Source organism: Callorhinchus milii, unplaced genomic scaffold, assembly GCF_018977255.1.
Source record: "Callorhinchus milii isolate IMCB2004 unplaced genomic scaffold, IMCB_Cmil_1.0 Scaffold1, whole genome shotgun sequence".
Lineage (NCBI taxonomy): Eukaryota > Metazoa > Chordata > Chondrichthyes > Chimaeriformes > Callorhinchidae > Callorhinchus > Callorhinchus milii.
In genome coordinates this window covers 14,418,929-14,437,952 of record NW_024704742.1, presented here as the reverse complement: position 1 = coordinate 14,437,952, position 19,024 = coordinate 14,418,929, and the positions used below count along the sequence as shown (strand labels likewise).

General features: G+C 37.5%; 1 protein-coding gene across 3 annotated transcripts in view; it reads right to left on the bottom strand.

The window, feature by feature from the left end:
- Positions 1-6,796: 6,796 nt before the first annotated feature.
- The window catches only part of mettl14 (methyltransferase 14, N6-adenosine-methyltransferase subun), a 29,768-nt gene continuing 17,540 nt past the window's right edge, over positions 6,797-19,024 (bottom strand). For all 3 annotated transcript variants that reach the window (XM_042339844.1, XM_007891503.2, XM_007891504.2), the window contains 6 exons: positions 18,666-18,756; positions 17,963-18,104; positions 15,537-15,629; positions 14,565-14,681; positions 13,050-13,260; positions 6,797-8,325 (listed from right to left, as the gene is read on the bottom strand). In XM_042339844.1, the coding sequence (XP_042195778.1) occupies positions 8,012-8,325; positions 13,050-13,260; positions 14,565-14,681; positions 15,537-15,629; positions 17,963-18,104; positions 18,666-18,756 (968 nt within the window). In that variant the 3' untranslated portion in view covers positions 6,797-8,011. The remainder of the gene's footprint in view (positions 8,326-13,049; positions 13,261-14,564; positions 14,682-15,536; positions 15,630-17,962; positions 18,105-18,665; positions 18,757-19,024) is intronic.

Below are 19,024 nucleotides of genomic sequence, written 5' to 3'. Positions count from 1 at the left end.
CGCCCATAAAAATACACAGTCGCTACACTTTACAATATATTTTGTGAAGCGCTTTGAGACGTCTCAATGACTTGATAAGACGCAATATCAAATTCAATCTTATTATTATCAGATTGCTTATGTGACGGTAGGGCTGTAACAAGCCAGGTTATTTTCCTTCCTATCTTTGAGAGAATACCAAAGGTAGATTGTGGTCTGATCTTTGGGTAGGTAAACAAAACATATGTTGATACCAGTTTGAAAACCGAAATCGTAGCATTGAAGCAGAGTGAAAATAACAAAGGCCTCAGGCGCTGACAGCATCAGCATTCAAGGCTGCACTCTCCACCTCTCAAAGCCAGTCAGGAACCTTGGTGTTCTGTTCACCCCTGAGCTGTCCTTTCTTCCCCACATCTGCGCTACAACTGGCACCGCCTTCCATCTCCTCCGGAACATCGCCAGACTACGGCACTACCTCACCCCTCACGCTGCTGAAACTCTGGTCCACGCCTTTATCACTTCAAGGCTGGACTACGGGAACTCTCTCCTCGCCGGCCTTCCCGCCACCTCCCTCCACAAGCTGCAGGTCATTCAGAACTCTGCAGCTCGTGTACTGTCCCGCACCAGGCTTCGGGACCACATCACTCCCACCCTCGCTCGCCTCCACTGGCTCCCCATCCCCCAGAGGATCGAATTCAAGATCCTCATCCTCACCTACAAGGCCATTCACGGCCTTGCACACCCCTACCTCTCCGACCTACTATCCCCCCATGTACCTGCCCGTACCCTCCGTTCCTCTGGCTCCGGTCTGCTCCACATCCTTCGCTTTCAGCCTCTCAGCCCCCAGGCTCTGGAACTCCATCCCCCAGTGCCTTCGCCTTGCTTCCTCCTTCAAGGCCGATTTCAAGACCTTTCTCTTTGACCAAGCCTTCAGCTCTCCTCTCGACTCTCTACCCCCTCCTCGCTCCCTCCCTTCCCTCCCCTCACCCTGACCATTTCCCCCCTCCTCGGGTCCCAACCCAACTGTCCAGCACCTTGGGACGTCCTCCCGACGTGAAAGGCGCTCTATAAATGCAATCTTGTTGTTGTTGTTGTTATGAGATTTTGTTGCAGCCCTGTTATTTCCCGTGGCAACTGACTAGTTACATTGAAAACAAAGAGCTTATTAAAGTGAAATACCTTCTGTACAAACATGCCCTTTCATTTTTCAGATCACAATGTCTCTGACCATCCGCCCACAAAACACACGGACACTCCACTTTACAGTAAATCCTGTGAAGCACTTTGGGGTATCCTCAAATGTGAAAGGCACTATACTAAATGGAAGGATTATTCTTATTATTATTTAGGGATATCCTCATCTTTTTTGTTCCAGATTTTTCTCCTCATACGTACCTACCATTGGGTTCTTTGCTTTCCTCTAAAAACATTCTGGTGAAGACATCCCAGATCTGTTCCACTGATTTCAATGGGAGTAGTGAGTGTTTCTGGCCAGTTGCTGAGAGCAGATAAATAATAACTGGCCAATGGTAGTGCAATTCCAGTCAGGCAGCTGCGAGTCCACAATAAGCAGTTAATGCTAGATTGATGAACATAATTGAAGAGAACCCTCACTAAATAAATATATGTTCAAGAACAGAATTAACTTTTTCAAGGAACAGAAGAGAGATGATAAAAGCAACCACAAATGGTTGTTGAAGATTTAAAAGCGAATCAAATTTGGGGGAAATTATGAAAATGTTATGAGGTAAAAGTAGTGCAATGATATTAGAGTAAATAACTCCCCTGAGGGAAGATAGCAACAACGCAGATATATTGGACTGAATAACCTCCTGCAACCTGCAAACTTTCTATAAAATCTTGAATGGATTATGAAATTTCCCTTACTAATGGGACAGTGCATCAAAATGCAATTCCCCTTCCCTGCCCAGGCAGAGAGGCTGAAAGCCTGGCCACCGATGGTAGGGCAGGTAGGGCGGGAGACATGGAGACATACGGAGCCCGCTGAACGGAGGGAGCGGGCAGGTTGGTAGGGAGTCAACAGGTCAGAGAGGTAGGAAGGGGCAAGGCCATGGATGGCCTTAAAGGTGAGGATGAGGATCTTGAACTCGATCCTCTGGGAGATGAGGAGCCAGTGGAGTCTGGTGAGGGTGGGAGTGATGGGATCACGGAGCCTGGTGCGCGAGAGTGCACGAGCTGCAGAGTTTTGGATGATCTGCAGCTTGTGAAGGGAAGAGTTAGGAAGGCTGATGAGGAGGGAGTTCCCATAGTCAAGCCTTGATGTGACGAATGTGTGAGTGAGGGTTTCGGCAGGCCTGAGGGGTGAGGCAGTGGCGGAGTCTGGCAATGTTGCGGAGGTGGTGATAGGCAGTCCCGGTCATGGTGTGGATGTGGGGGAGAAAGGATAGTTCAGGGTCGAACAAGACACCTAGGTTCCTGACTGGCTTAGTGAGGTTGAGTGTGCAGTTGTGGAGGCTGATCAGGAAGACCTCAGTCTTGCTGACGTTGAGTTGGAAAAAGTTGGCCTTTGTCCAGGACTTGAGGACCTCAGTCTTACTGACGTTGAGTTGAACAAAATTGGCCCTCGTCCAGGACTTGATGTCAGACAGGATGCCAGTTGTCCTGGAGTTCAGGGTGGAGGCAGAGAGGTAGAGTTGGGTGTCATCCACATACATGTGGAAATTTACCCCATGTCTGCGGATGATGTCACCAATGGGGAGCATGTAGAGGGTAAAGAGGAGGGGACCTAGGACAGAGCCCTGAGGAACACTGCATGAGACGGTGCGGGGGCTGGAGGAAAAGCCATTTGCCGCAATGAAGTGGAGGCGGTGTGAAAGGTAGACCTGAGCACGGAAACCCGATTGGAGGGATTCATGGAGGGAGTGAGAAGAAAGAGCGAAGCTGGGAGGCAATGGCTTTCATGGAATGCCCCAATAAATCCATGTTGGTCAAGCTGATAAAGTTATACCAATTTCAAGCTGCTTTGAGGATTTAGGAATTGTGATGGAGTTGCGCCTAATTTTTCAGAAGATCAAAATGTCTGGAAATCTCAACTAAAATCCACAATCATTCAGTCTGAATGGATGTTTTCAACCTGGTAAAATTAACACAAGATACTTGTATATAGGAGCAATTGTAAAAAAAAAGTAATAAATCAGAGATTATCACTTGACCCTTACACGCTCATAAATATTGAATAACAGCACTATAATACATTCTACTTTTCAAACATCCCTACAAAGCTGAGCAGACAGATTGAAGGCAGCTGTAGATGTCACTATAAAGCCTGGAATATTTATAGTCAAATCATGTTCATTTCTTTGTATAATCTAACCCAGCCCAAGAGTCTGTCTAACGTAAAAGTGAAAGAAGATTATCCTTCACTTTGTCAAGGTTAACAAATGGTTTCTTGTCCCACTGAACTGGAAATATACAAAAGGTCCCTCTTGCAGTTCACTTGTGCTTCCTGACACAATGCCATTGCTGTGCTTTTTACACATGTGAGAAATCGTCCTGGACAATGGGGTAGAAATTGTGATATTCACAAACTGGAAGTAATAGTTGCAGCCAGCATTTTGCTTTTGGGATCTTTCTCAGATGAGAAAAGGCCTAGAAACATACATAGGTTGTGAAACAAAATCTTAGTTTCTTAGACATCGGAATTTTCTGTTCCCAATTCTTTAACATCAAATTTTATGGCAAATCCCATAATTTCATTCTCACAGGCAAAGTCCCTATCACACATTGTCTGGTTTGCAGATCATGCATTTTCAAGCTCAAATATTAATGTTAAACCGTTATGTAGTTCTTTGAGTGTCAGAACCATTTCTCTGACACTTTGTTGTGTCAGGATACAAATATAAATTTGTTTTCTTTGCTGCAAGTAATCATTCCACTTTGATTCTGTTTTTGTTATAAATAATAAAAATCAGCATCAATGAATACATAACTATGCAAGGTATTGCTTATATATACTGAGCATACTTGCCCTAGATCTTTCTGATAAAAGACTACAGAAATGTGATAGACAAAGATCTTATTGTCTGGTTTATACTTTGTTTTTAAGAGTGATTTGGAACAAATTTTTGCCAAATAACCACAAAATACTTAGTACAATTTGTGTTTGATTAATACCGAAGCCTGGCTGCCAATCCCACCTTGAGAAGATGGGTTTTATCAGGACATAGATTCATTGCAATCTAAATCAAGGCATAAAGTGCTCTTTAAACTCTGCTCAAAAATGATTTGCACAAGAATTCGTAGGGAATTTTTTTATTATTACCAAAGTGCTGATTGTGTGGTCAGATTAATCAAATATTGGCAGTTTTCAATCCCAAGTTTGAGTGATTAGGAGCAGGAAATATTAATCCTGCTCTGAATCAATCTCTTGTGACATTGCTTACAACATAAAGCTGGTGATTGATATGCCCTGTGATTCACTACTGAAGATCCAAATGTTATAAACAGTTCAATAAAATGACTTAGAGACTGGCAACATGCTCAGTCGGTGTGTTTACTTAGTGCATATTATTTTTACTCCCATGTATCTTTAAGTGAACTTAAAACCTTTCCTTGTTGCCTGTGCAAATAGTCACATCCCCCTTGTCCATTGCTCAGGATCCAACACTGTCCTTGTGATGAGCTCTAAAACGTTACGTAAAGGGAGCTAAAAGCAAGCTGTTGTATGAGACAAGGTGAAACTACAGGAATCGTAGATTATCAATTATCATACAGGTACCATGGTTTAAAACAACTGATGGGTAAGTATACTGATATGTTTGGTTACAAATTATAGTCACACTTTACAGTGCATCCTGTGAAGAAAGTGCTTTGAAATCTCCTCCAGACATGAAAAGTATCAAACATAAGATTAGGAGTGAGTGAAATAAGTGATCCTCTATTATATCACCTAATTAACACTTTCACATAAAACCAAGTAAGGCACTGAGGCATTAATGTCACACAAGATTGGTTCAGTTGAAGAAGGCCCTTCAATTCATTTGAGCTCATCCTTCCGGCATAACACCCTACCATCCTCTCATCACAGCACGTCTATTTTAAAAAAAAAAGACTTCAGTGTCTTTGCTTCTAATGCCCTTCATGGTGTTCTGTTCCATTCATTAATTACTTTCTGTGTAAAGAAAGTGCTTTGAAGTGCTTCATGGTGTCTGTTCTGAAATTGCCATTTGAAACTCTAAATCTATGTCCTCCTGTACTGTCTTGGTGCATCTTGAAATATTGTTCCAAGTTTACTCTTCCAATTCCATTCTGTATAAGGTCCCCTCTGAGACATCACCTTCATTAAATTGTCAACTAGAGTGTATCTAGAAGACAAGGATAAAGTATTCTATTCACTGTGAGTATTATGGTATCATATTAAATTCTCCCAATGTGGTAAAGACACTACCCAATACACTTTACAGAGGAAAACACCTGGAGAGTTCATTCACAATGAACTTTTCACCTTTTCTTTTCACTGTGAATTATTGCCAGAGGTACATCAAAAGGGGAGTGAGTCTTTAACAAAATAGCTTCAAAATCAGTATATTGGAGCTCATGACCCAGAAACCTTGTATGATTAATGGTATCAACAACAAAAGGGTTAAATGAAAGTTACAAACAAAATGCCCATTGGGTCTCATTGTATCTATCCTTCCTTGTCCTCTTCAATGTTTTCTCCTATCAGCTGTGGTGTCCTGGTGTTAGTGATACTGACACCAGGTCGTTCACGTTCCGAAAACTCCATCTCGTCTCCCGAGAATTCGCATCCTAATCAGTCAAGTGATCTTTTACCTCACTGCTGTACAAAAGCAAGAGCTACTCAATGAAGCAATAGAATCGAAATAAAAAGTAGCGCTACGCCAGCATTGCCTTGTGGGTTCTCAGAGACTCAGTTGTATTTAAAACCAGTATACAAGTAGGAATTAGGTTTCATAATTTAAAAATGCAGTTTATTCAGTTTTGAAAAAAACACAGTGAATAATAACACAAATTCTGTCAAAACAAGCAGCAGAACTTTTTTTTACTGTATGTCAGTGCAGTAAAAACAATTTTGTAAATTTTGATTATTTGGAGTTCATTACAAACTACATATTTAAAGCTGCAAATATCCGGAATCCAGCCCTACAGTTTTAGCAAAACAATCTAAATACAGTACATCCATTCCTAAAAAAACACTGGTAGTGTAATTTTTGAACAGTAACTTAATTCCACAAAATCAGTACCTGTGAAACAAACAGCAATTTGTTTGCATGGCATAATGAAACGAATAAAGAATTTGTAAAGATTCCTGTATTAAAAACTATTGGTCGCTACCAAAAGTAGATGTGTGTCCTGTTGCCTTTGTTGTTAACCCACGATTTAAACATTTATTCATGATTTATATTGACTAAGGGTTTCTTACTTGGGTTGCATTCATCCAGATATTTCTTGCTACTGCTCCCACACTGATCATTCTTCTCTTCCAATTCCTTGCTAAACAACATGCATACATTCTGAAGTTTGATACATGGAGCAATGGGAACAACAATAACAACTTGCATTTATATAGTGTCCTTCACGCAGAGTAGCATCCTGGAGCAATACCCTGGGAAATGGTAGAATAGCACGAAAAATATGTGATGAGATTTAATGATAATCCTTGCATTTGATATAGCGCTTTTCACGTCGGGAGGACGTCCCAAAGCACTTCACAGAATACACTGTAAAGCGAATTGACTGTATATTTGTGGGTGAACGCGGCAGCCAATTGCACACAGCAATGTCCCACAAACAGTCGTAGATTGAAAATGACCAAATTATTATTGTTTTTGGTTTTGGAGGGATTATTATTAGGCTCTGTGTGGAGTAAGGAAACTTGCCCAAGGTTCGCCCTGCCTGGAATTGAACTCAGGTCTCTCGCTTGCAAAGCGAGTGCTCTAATCACTGAGCTACTGGACTCCACGTGAAAAACAAAAAGTGTGAGAAATTTAAAAGAGAAATTGAGGATTGGACGAGATGTGGAAAATATAGGGTGGGAGCTGCTTCTTTATTCAGTGGCTCTGCACTAGAATTATATAGAATAAAAATATTAGTATTAACAAGGGAATCAAAATGTCATAATGTTGATAAAGGGATAAAATGTAAATTCAAAATTGCTGCAGTTGGGGCACTTCCAAGATTGAGATTGTGTGTAATATTTTTTGTAGGTGGGTAGGGGAGAGGAGAAAATGTAAAGGGAGTTCACATTAAATCCCTGACCCTGAATGGGTCTCCTTGGGATGTTCTCTTGACGTGAAAGGTGCTATACAAATTGAATTTATTGTTGTTGGGTGTGAAACAGGGGAAGACTTTCTATTCCATCGGGGAGATCTCAGCATTTTGAAACTGAAAGTATTTATTTCTTTAAACCAAAGAGAAGTGGTTTAAAGAAATAAACTTAAAGGAGTTGGTTCTAATACTTTTTCGTCCTATGTATTGAAGGATGAGCATTTATATTCAGATATTTAGCAGCAGTAAAAGCAATGTTTGAAGATGGTTTTAACTGGAGCTAAAATGGAAAATCTCACTTATATTGCATGTTTTGCAAAACTGGAATAAAATATTGGTTTTAATCAACCCACTTCAATATACAAAAGACTGCGCAGTTCAATCAAATGTCTACCCAATGAGAAAAAATAATTGTCTTCAAAATATTTTTTAAGCACGTTTTATTCAGATTCTTAACCCTAAAACAAACTACAGGATTGAGTTATCAGATATTGCAGCTTTAAAGTGTTCTGAACAGTTTTAAATGGAACACAATGTGAATACACAGTATAACTGATTTGAACGCAACTATACTGCACTTCATTCATCATAAAACACTTTTCATGATGTGAGTGCACAACTTTGTCCTTTGTACACAATGCCTTTTGTCACTATAAATGAAATTATTCCTTGTTTTTTTTAAAAAAGTAGAAAAGTAGAGCAGTGCTGATAATTCAGACAGATACTGAAGCTCAGCAGTCATGCAATGTCAACTGAGTTTACTTTCAGCTACTTTGGAGAACCATCATCGAGAAGCAAATCCTCCTCTGTGAGCTCCACCACGCCCCCCTCGAAATCCCCCCCTTTCTCCCCTGAAGTTTCCTCGGTTTCGTTCTCTTCCCCTCTCACCACGTCCTGCTGAAGCCCCACCTCGTCCACCACCTCTGGCTGCTCCACCTCCTCGATCAGATTTTGACTTTGGAGGTGGTGACTTAGGTCGAAGTCTCTCAATCTCTTCTGTACAACCAGTCAGGTGCACGTTTGGGCCAGTAAAGTACGAGTTATAAGTTTCAGCATTAAAGTTACTGTTTGTAGGTCCAGGGCCCACAGTGAGCCAACCTAGAAAAAGAACAAAGATAAATTAGGGATCAGAATTCAGGGCTATTAATTTAGAGTGAAACAATGTGTTCAAAATTAAACTGAAGAAACAAAGACAAAATTTAAATCTGGTTACAACGACAACAAATTGCATTTATATAATGCCTTTCACATAGGGAGGACATCACAAGCTGCTGAACAATTGAGGGGTTGAGCTGATGGTTAAATTCAGGAAAGGTGGGGACCAAGGTGGTGGAGGTGGAAAGTTGACTGAAGGCCCGTGAAGGAAGTGAGGAAAGGGCCAAGGTGGAAGAATTTGCACAATTGGAGTTCCAGAGAGTGGGTGCAAAAAGGCTCAAAGCTTGACCGCCGATGGCAATCAGAATTCTAGTCTCTTTTCGAATAGTGTCAGGAGATCTTTAACGACCATCTGAATAGTTAGATTGGGCCTCAGTTTATCATCTCACCTGAAGGACAGCACCGCTGACAATGCAGCATTATTAAGTATTGGAGTACAATAGGTAACTACAATAGATTCTGAAGATTCTAAAACACAGATCAGAGTACTTACACTTTTAAGAGCCTTTTCAAATAAAATGTAATACTAGGGACCATTAGTCAGTGTCATTGCCTATAAAACTGTACATTTACCACAAGCATTCTAACTTAACTTATACTTATGTGTGGAGGAGAAAAAAGTTTTTTTTAAAATATATATATTGATACGCTCCCTGTTAAAGAAAAATAGCAAATAGTGTACATCCACTTTTCGATGAAGTGGTAAGACTCTACATCAAATGCAAGCCTTATTATATTTAAAATGCAATATTCACAAAGAAATACAAACAGCAATTTTTATGTCACTCTATTTTGGAAGACCTCATTAAAGTGGAGTTTCCCAAGGTCAAGTGCAGCACTTCTGGAATCCCTATTTGCAAATCTGTTTGTGAATATTGTGTGTTAGATTCCAATGTACTTCTAAACCAGTTACAAGGGTTTACTGTATATGAGTTCATAAACTCTGATGAACATTTTTTGTGATGTTTGAGGTCAGCAATGATCAACATTATTACAGTTTAAGGTCAAAAACAACTGGTCTACAGCCCTCAATTGCAATCCCACATTCGCCTTCATAAATTGTTCAAATAATTGGTATTTAATGCATCACACATTACAATGCATAAAACAGAACAGTGTATTGTACTGTCTTGAACTAAAGTTTTTAAAAACAATAAATAATCAAGTATGATGCTAATTAAAAGCAATGACCCACATTATAAACCTTGGGAGTATAAAATTCCTTTACTAATAAATATTTTGCTCAGCAATTTTCTGTCCCATGTTCAATTTATTTTTATAATTTATACAGGCAAGCATTTGACTGGCTATAAATGGCTTTGGATCAGTTTCAAATTGGCACTACCATCAGTCTCCGAACGGCTGGGACAGTCTCCAAATTCAATGGACTTAATTTCCTTTTGTTCCATATTATAAAGCCAAATGTGTCTGCAATTTTAGAACACTACTTAGGCTACCCTGAGGAATGCTGACCTATCATTATAGTAATTAGTTACAATAAGAAACCATGAATATTGCACCTTCTGAAGCGTAAAACCTTAACAAGGTTGATCAGTTGAATCAAATTAACAGAATTTAAGTTGAAAATCTCTGTCTTAATCTAAATACTATATTCCCTTTAACTAATAGTTCATTATTCGCTGAATAAATTAAGAAACCTTGTAAAATATCTCATGTTATTTAAGCTTTAATGCTGTTTACAATTTGATGGTGAAGTACTGCACACAAATTATACGGTGGTCATCATGGCAATTTGTCACAGCATTGAACGATTAATTTGAAAGAGAATCATGCTAGAATCCAGCTACCAAGACTACGTTGCAGAAGTCATTTACAATGGATCGCCCAAGAACGTTTTAAAATAACTTTTTTAAAAAATGATATTAAGTCATTCTTGCAACTGGCTTTATATTAATATAGAAAATACTGGTTAGGGAAGCTTTATGCAGCCACAAAACTCCGACATCTGGTGAAAAAAAACTTAGCCCCCGGAGTAATATAACGAAGAGCTGAAGTATAAATCAGATTTCCTGCACCCATCACTCTGCTGCTCAAAAGGAGATTGTTTCCTTTCCAGCAATACAGATAGAGCATAAAAGAAAAAGCCATAAAGTCTTCCTTTTGCAGCACTGCAAACTAACTGCTTTGTAGTGTCCAAGCTGATTTTTTTAAATGGAAACCACATTAAACTTGTAAAGTGATAAAAAGGTTTGATCATTTCTTACAAAGATTTAGTAAGTACCTTTGATCACCAATAGCTTGAATTTCCTGCCCACAGAAGACATATTGATATTAACTATTAAATGAAAAAAAATTCTTAAATATATACCTCAAAAGGAACAAACAGCACACATCTTGCTATTACATTAAAAATTCAAACAGTGGCAAAAAATAGCAGCTCAATATGTTCCCATAAAGCTGAGATTGGGAACATATGAGTAAATTGCTTAAAGCACCAGGAAAAAAAAATAACATTCTAGTCTACTGTTAGATAATCTGCATTCACTTCAATCTACTGGTCTTGACAAACTATAACAACAAATGACATTTGTATTACGCCTTTCACATCAGGAAGACGTTCCAAGACGCTGGACAGTTAAGGATCCGTACCCGAGCTGGTGGTTGGGATCAGGAGAGATGGAGGGCAGAGGTAGGAGGGTGACCGAATGCAATCACTTCAATCTACTGGTCCTGACAAAGTTACTAGTTCAAACAAAATGATAATTTCTACCTTCAGAGATGCTTTGAAAACCACTACATCTTAGTATCTCCAGAAGCAAAACTGCCTAATTTACCTCACAGCACTTCCATCAATGTTCAATTAAGACATTTCAGCCTCAGGGGAGTCATTTTAGTGTGAGGAATACAATTAAGGAAAAGTGTTTCATTTTAAACAGCTCAAAATTCATTGGATTATGCTCAAAACAATTTCACTGCTTTAATAATAATAATCCTTGCATTTGATATAGCGCCTTTTCACGTCTTCGAGATGTCTCAAAAGGGCTTCACAGAATATTCTGTAAAGTGACTGTATATTTTGTGGGCAAAACGCAGCAGCCAATTGCGCATAGAGGTTTCCCACAAACAGTCGTGGATTGAATTCACCAATTTATTATTTTTTTTAAAGGAATTTCATATGAAGAATACTACAATATAGTTAAAACACCCTTTTCCTTTTGATAGTGAAGAGAAGAAAAAGATTATTTCTAGCTAGGAAAATGTTTTATGTATTAAAAAATATACATTATAATAATAATAATCCTTGCATTTGATATAGTGACATATCACATCTTCAAGACGTCTCAAAGCGCTTCAAAGAATATGGTGTAAAATATACATTGGTGTCCTGTTTAAAATGTGGCATTCTTCATTACAATGTGTTCATTTAATAATAATCATCCTTGCATTTGATATAGCACCATATCACATCTTTGAGAAGTCTCAAAGCACTTCGCAGAATATCCTGTAAAAGTGAATTGATTGTATATTTTGTGTGCCTTTACATTTCAAAATACTCAATAAAATTAAATGGTCAACCACAGAGCTGGCAATACACCTGTTAGGTTACAGCTAAAGATGAACCTCCATTCCAGTGGTGGCCAACCTTTTTGGTTGGTCAACAAAATATACTTTTTTGATTGCATATTTCTTGATCATTCCATAAATCAAATTTTAAAAAAAACTGGGAACAAAACAGAAAAACGGTTCATCTAGATTAATGCGAATGGTCGGGACGCCACTTGATGGCCACATGGGCCACTTATGGCCCAAGGGTGATGGGTTGCCACTACTGCTCTATACCAATCCCATTTTCTTTCAAATTCTGTGGTAAATTCATTGCAGTTGTGGGTCAGCTAAGCTCAATGGTAGCACACTCGTCTCTGAGTCAGAAGGTTGTGGGTTTAAGTCCCACATCAGATCTTGGAATCACATAGTCTAAGATGACATTTCAATGCAGTACTGGGGTTATGTTGCAATGTTATGTTATGCAATGTTATGTTGCAAAGGTGCAAATTGGAGCCTTCAGGTGAAACTTTAAAATTGAGGTCTCTTTTGCCTGTTCTGGTGGATGTTAAATATCCCATGGCACTATTTGAAAAGAGGTTTTTCTCAGTGTCCTGGCCAACAAATCCCCCAAATAAAATTGGTCATTCACTCCATGACTGTTTGGCGGACACTGCTGTATGCCACGTTTTGCAAAATATAATCAGAACCACTTTGTAGTATATCCTGTGATATGCTTTCACACGTCTCAATGATATGATAAGGCATTGGCCTATAAATAGACATTACACTTTACATTATATCCCGTGAAGGGCTTCGAGTTGTTCTCCTGACATGAAAGCATATATCAAAAGCAAGGACGATTACTGATAACATTTCCTTCCTTTCCCTAATTTGAGAGCAGTGGGGGATACTAGCAATGATCAGGTAATTCAGTGGAAACCAAAGATTGAATGCAGATACTTCCTGATCTGTTCTGCTTACATCACATGACACAATGTATGAGATGTGAAAGAGTGGCTATAGGCAATCAGGGGAGCCTGTGTAGCACTTTTGTTCTAGTAAATCTCAAATCTGCGTGTGTTTAAGGGAGTAGCAATTCTTTTATATAAACAGACTAGACCAAATAATAAAATGTATTTTCACAAAGATGCGTCACCCACCAGGCCTTATTGTGCTGTCCCTTCCAAAGAGATGTAATCTTCTTCGTCCCAGACAGAAATGTTCAATGATGTGAAATATTTCGACTGGTTTTTCAAGATTGCCAATCTCTGGCTCTTCTGTAATAATAAGGTCAATGTCGACATTTGCATGAATAAAATCACCATCTGTACTTCTGCGTACTGTCCCTTTGATACCCATTAGGCAATGTTCCTGAAAAATATAGATCAAAATAGTCAGAAAGTAGTGTATTCTGTTCAACTAAGTCATTATGGAATTAATATTTCATTTGTAAGAAATCTGTGATACTAATTATTTCGACTGCCTTTTCTCAGAAACTTCTGCCTCATTTTACTATTTGACTGCTATAAGTCTCATTCCCCACCTCCTTTTTTCTCTTTTTTTGCTTTTGGCAGGTTTAATTAAAGAAAGTACTGATATCTGCTGTCGGAAAATTTGTTTGCAGAACACTGCCAATGCCACAAGAGATGGCTGTTATGAGTTGTGAAAGAGTGGCAATGGGCAATACACTCATTTTTTTCCTCTCTTTGGGGAACTACTTATCCCTCACTTGGCAACCATTCAAATGGAATTAGCTCAAATCAAGATTGCATGATTTAGCTCTGCAGGGCTGTCTGCACTTTATTTGATATCTGTAGACCAAATTCTGATGTTACGAAAAGGTCAACTTTCGATTTTTAATTAGAGATGTTAAATGCCATATTTATGTTGTCGACTAAACATGCAGTTTTTGCAACATACTTAACCTTAATATCACTCATGCTTGATAATTTTGTAAAATTAGCAGATGCTTAATGTCGACAAATTAAAAATTATGCGACAGTTGGGGGAAATAAGCAGTGGGAAAATACTTGAAATAGAAGGTGGTTACAGGACACAATCCAGGAGCAGGGTCTGGGGGTACTGATAAATAGCTAATTTAAAACATCAATGTGTGTGGCAACAGGAGGAAAAGCTGGTAAGATTTCAGGGCTAAAGGCAGAGGAACAGAGCTACATGGTTTGATAACACTGTTGTGAAAAAATAGTGAAATTATTAAATTAGATATTTTTGAAATTTAATATAGTTTAATTTTCAGCCCCTCTTATGATGATTTTATTTGGTGCAGAGCTGGCAAATACAATGCTGCTGAGCTATAGAAACAGGTAAATGCAAAGAAAACAATAAGAAGCTTTACTGCACTTCGAATATCCTATGAAGTGAAGTCACATTCATAGCCTCTTCAATCCTTCCCAATCTGCATTTCAATGTGGCCCGAGTGAATAACACCATTCACAACGCTATAAAAGAACTTCTTAAAGTAATCAGAGAAGCGAATAGAGCTTCCATTTTACCACAGACCAAAGAATATAAGAATTAATTGCCCATTCTGCATTCTCTGGGTAATCCAATCTAACAATAAAAAGGTGTCTTTTTGTGCAATCGCTTGAATTCTGAGCAAAATCAATGACAGTCTAGGCTCACTGGAAATTGTGTCCCTAGATCAGACCACTTGCCTTTGTTCTCTGGAAGACAGCCTTTGGATCCAGGGTTTTGGTTTTCCCAGGATTATTTTTATTAGTTTTGATCCAGCAAATATCTTCACAACGTCTGAATCCCCACTTGCGTAGGCACTGTATTCAAATAAGCCACAAACTATTACACCTAAACAAAATCTATAATTTAAGATACTTGATGCTACGTATGGTTATTGAAGGTTTTTTTTATGGGTTAGAATGATATCAGAACTACAGTAGTTTCATTTTAAAAGATTTTAACTTTTAAGTGTGGTCTAGCACAATTTATAGTCATTGCAGGAACTTAATTATGACACTCAATAGGAGAGTGTTGGAACTTCATTTTATTTTAAAAAATGTTTTAAAATCCTGAAAATAATTCCACATAAACTACTGCATGCTGGAAGAATACTCAAAATATTATTAAAACCAGGACTAAATTCATAATGCCATCTTAAAAAGTAACTCAATTTTAAAATAATTTGCAAACCTGTAAAGATGGGGAGCTACAAGAGTGGTAAATAATTATTATGTCTAGAGATTAAAAATGTAGAAATTTCTATTGAATGTTTGGATAGTATGAATTGATAACAATGGCATGTTATTTTTGCAGGCCACATTGGGATTCCTGTAAAATCAGGAGGCTTTGGTTCAACTGTCAACATTAATGCAGTTTACCAACATCAAATTGTGTGCATCTGAAATGGTTCAACAGAAACCATAAAGATTTTTTCTAAATTTGAAAATGTAGTTCAGCTTCTACCAGGTCGCACACATATAAAAATGTACCGTTATCTGAATCTAAATTATAAATGACAAAATAATTAAGAGTAAACAGCGAACTCAGTTCAGGATTAACAACGCATCAATGACAAATAATCAATCAGCGATACATCAGACAGAACTTATCATACGAATAGAGTAAATGTGCACTCTCTTTCCTTGTCCATTTCACACTGCATTACATCTTACCACTCTGCCAAGGTCAAGACCATCCCCTGAGCCACACCACAAGAAAACAAATGATCTAGGAGCTGCAATTTCTTCAACTTCCAGCTTCATGATCTGAAGAAAAACAGATTGTTGAAAAAGTGGTTCACTTCCAAGTTAAGATTCATCACGGGCAATTAGTTACTAGTACACCAATATGCTAACCACAGCAACAAGAAACATTATTTGTAACTATTCTTCACTATTCTGAATTACATATTATATTGCAATTCTTTCTGGAATATAGTTAAGGCTCAATTCTTTTTTTAAAAAAAGTAAATTTCTTTACTGTTTTTCAGATAATGTACTCAAGTGGAAAGGAGTTTTTGTCCGTTTCATCAATCTAATTTTATCAATACTATTGTTCACTCTTTCAATCCCAATCTCCCCACTCTCCTGGCATTGCCTCTTAAACTGGTCAACAAGATGCACCCCAATGCCTTCCTAGGCAACTTTCTAAATATTCTTTACATTCTGCAAAAAATAGTGTTGGTATATTTATATGCTACATGTATCTACTGTTCAGCATATATTCCCACTCTTTATTCCTAAACCATCCCATTACATGTATCCATAATAAACATTAGTTAATAATAGCCCAACAACTGAACCTATCTACATCTCTGCTTATTTTGTTCATTTGTTCTTTATTTGTTTCTGAACTCCATGAAATTTGGTAAATAAACTTAACCTTCTTTCAATTACTTTGTCTTTCAAACTTCCAATATTGATTTGTACCATGGTTAGCTTTTATAATGATTTGAATCATTCTGCTAATTGTTTAACAAGCATTATGATTTGATCGTGCTGCTAATTGTTTAAACAAGCAGGGCAACCAACTCTAATAACATTATCTGAATAGTTATAATGAATAAAATGTTACATTTAAAATTTACTTATAATCAGCTCCAGTTATAGGACAGCCTGTACGAAGCCAAGGTGATGTGAAAACACTGGATATGACCATCCTAAAACTGCAGTCATACTGCAAATTTTGTTAAGTCAGCATAAAAAAACACATTGAATTAGCATATATAATTGCATATAAATGGCCAATTAGAGTGCATTGCCACATCTGTGTTTTCTTCTCATAATTCAAACTAGGTCACTTCCTGTTGATACTCCCTTTTGAACTACCTCTGTCTAAGGGGTTTTGATCTTATAGAATTGGTTTATTCTCTAATTTGGTTTTGCTCTAGTGAGTTTTAAATAAATCACTTATTAAAGTTTACTTTTTGAACATGAGATTTGGCAAAAGTACAAATTGCCATCTGATCACTAACAGATGCATGTATGTAAAATATACAAGTGGCTTAAAAACAAGGAAATAAAAGTTTTAGATCTTGTATATCAGTGGGATCTTGATAAAGGAATTCTTAATCCAACCATACATTTTAATATGCTAATGCCATTGCCTTGAAGACCATTGTAATACCTTGTGGGCAACTATATATTAAGGTTGTACAGCAGATATAGGTGAAGAGGATCAAGGATATGAATATAAAGATTAAAGCAACATATTTGAAAACAACCTTCCTTTATAGATTTAAAGTTACAATTTATATACATGCACACAACTGGATGGGTGAGGGTGAGGAGGCAAGAATACAACCAAAATTGCTGTCAAAAAAATAAGTCTCAAGGCAGGCTTTAAAAGTTGGGTGAGTTGGACGGTCACTGAAATAGATTTCAAGAAAATGGGGCAGAATTGTAATTTTTTAACAAAGTTAAACAGTTGCTTGCTTTTTATGAAGCCCCATCTCATTTTATTTCTATTCTGTTATGTTCTTACAAACAAACAGAAGTTTCCTCGACTTGGAGAGAGAATCAATCTTTCTCTCTCCATGTGGATAAAACCTTGGTTTTTGGCTGACCCCAAAAAAAGATATCCTCCACATTGAGAAAGACTCATACTTCGAAAACATCTGCTTGCTGCTTCTTTATATCTCCCTCCCAAACCCTGACCAAGCTAAAATAGCCAAATATAGTTGGCACTGATCATATTTTAATTGATTGAAAGATGTTACGATAACAAGCTGTGATCCATTTAGCAATTTATCAACATATCTAAATAAGGATCATTCAAACAAGATGTCATACCACGTTTATAACAATGACAACTTGCATTTATAAAAGAGACCTCCGTTAAACTTCCTATTCACTAGCTTAAGTTTTGACATGGAGCATGACTTGAACACCCAACTTTCTGACCTTGGGATGAGACCATTACCAACTCACTCAGAACCTTGTTAAAAACAAAACACAATCTTACTGTTGCTTATAGATTGGTCTAGAAGTTTCTAATAGTGCTTTAGGATAAAGGACAATTTTTTTTATAATGATGGATTTGTTTTAGAAAGGTAGGTTACTGAAGTAAAACAAGTAAAGCAAATCTATAATGAACTCACATCATCCCATGTCCAGCACTTCTCATTGGCTGTTACTCCAGTTTCTCTGTAGTATTCTTCTAATGGTGGTTCCACCAGAATAACATCAAATTTACATTTCAGCTCTCGAACATCATATGTCTCCAGGTCTGCTTGTAAATACCTAGTTACAAAAGAATAAAGTTAATATCGAAGACCAGAGGTATTCATAGAGACTAGAAATGAGATCAAAGAGTTATCAAGAACTAGTTTCTTTAAATAAATTTACATTTTAGAAATAAATTTCAAAAAAAAATTTAAGAGATTTGTTGAGTTTTTTAAAAAAATTAAAGAGAGGACATACTATCAATTAATGCTAGTTAAAAATGTCTTCTAAATGCCCATTTTTGTCTATCAGCTAAAAAAAATTTACAAATCAGTTTTTAGCTGGCTGTCAATACATTGACAAAATCTTGGCCATTAAAAAGATTGTTACTTTCCATAAGATTGTTACACATGCATTTGGACAGTACCCATAACATACAATAGATAACATAACTATATTTACATATATTGATTGAGGAGCAATCTCAGTCGAATGTGCTGAAATTCTGATCGATACGATGCATAGAGCCTGATGTCGGCAGTTTATGGTATTTCCTATTGTAATCACTCACTGACACAGGATACATTTGTACTGTCAGCCAGAAATGTAACTTTGAAATCTCCAGAATGAACTACGTACATTGGAGGAGGGTTAGTTTGTGAAATCAGATCATCTTTCAATCGAATCAATTCACGCAGCTTTGGGTACTCTTCAAATCTGTCTGCCAGGCCTGTAAACAAAAAGTGATTTTAAGTTTAAATGTACATTTCAGGGCTGGCAAAGAGCTGGCTATTGTTGTTCTGAAAAAACATAAAACACACACCTTCACATTCATTGTTTCTATAATGGGATTGGTTTCTTTTTGAAGCTTCCCTTACATTTTCATTATCCATTTAACAACAGAAGCTGCAAAAATATGAAAGGTTTCAGGTTGAAAGTGTACAATATCAAATATTTTCACCCAAAGCTGAATCTTTAGTATCCACTTAACTATTTAT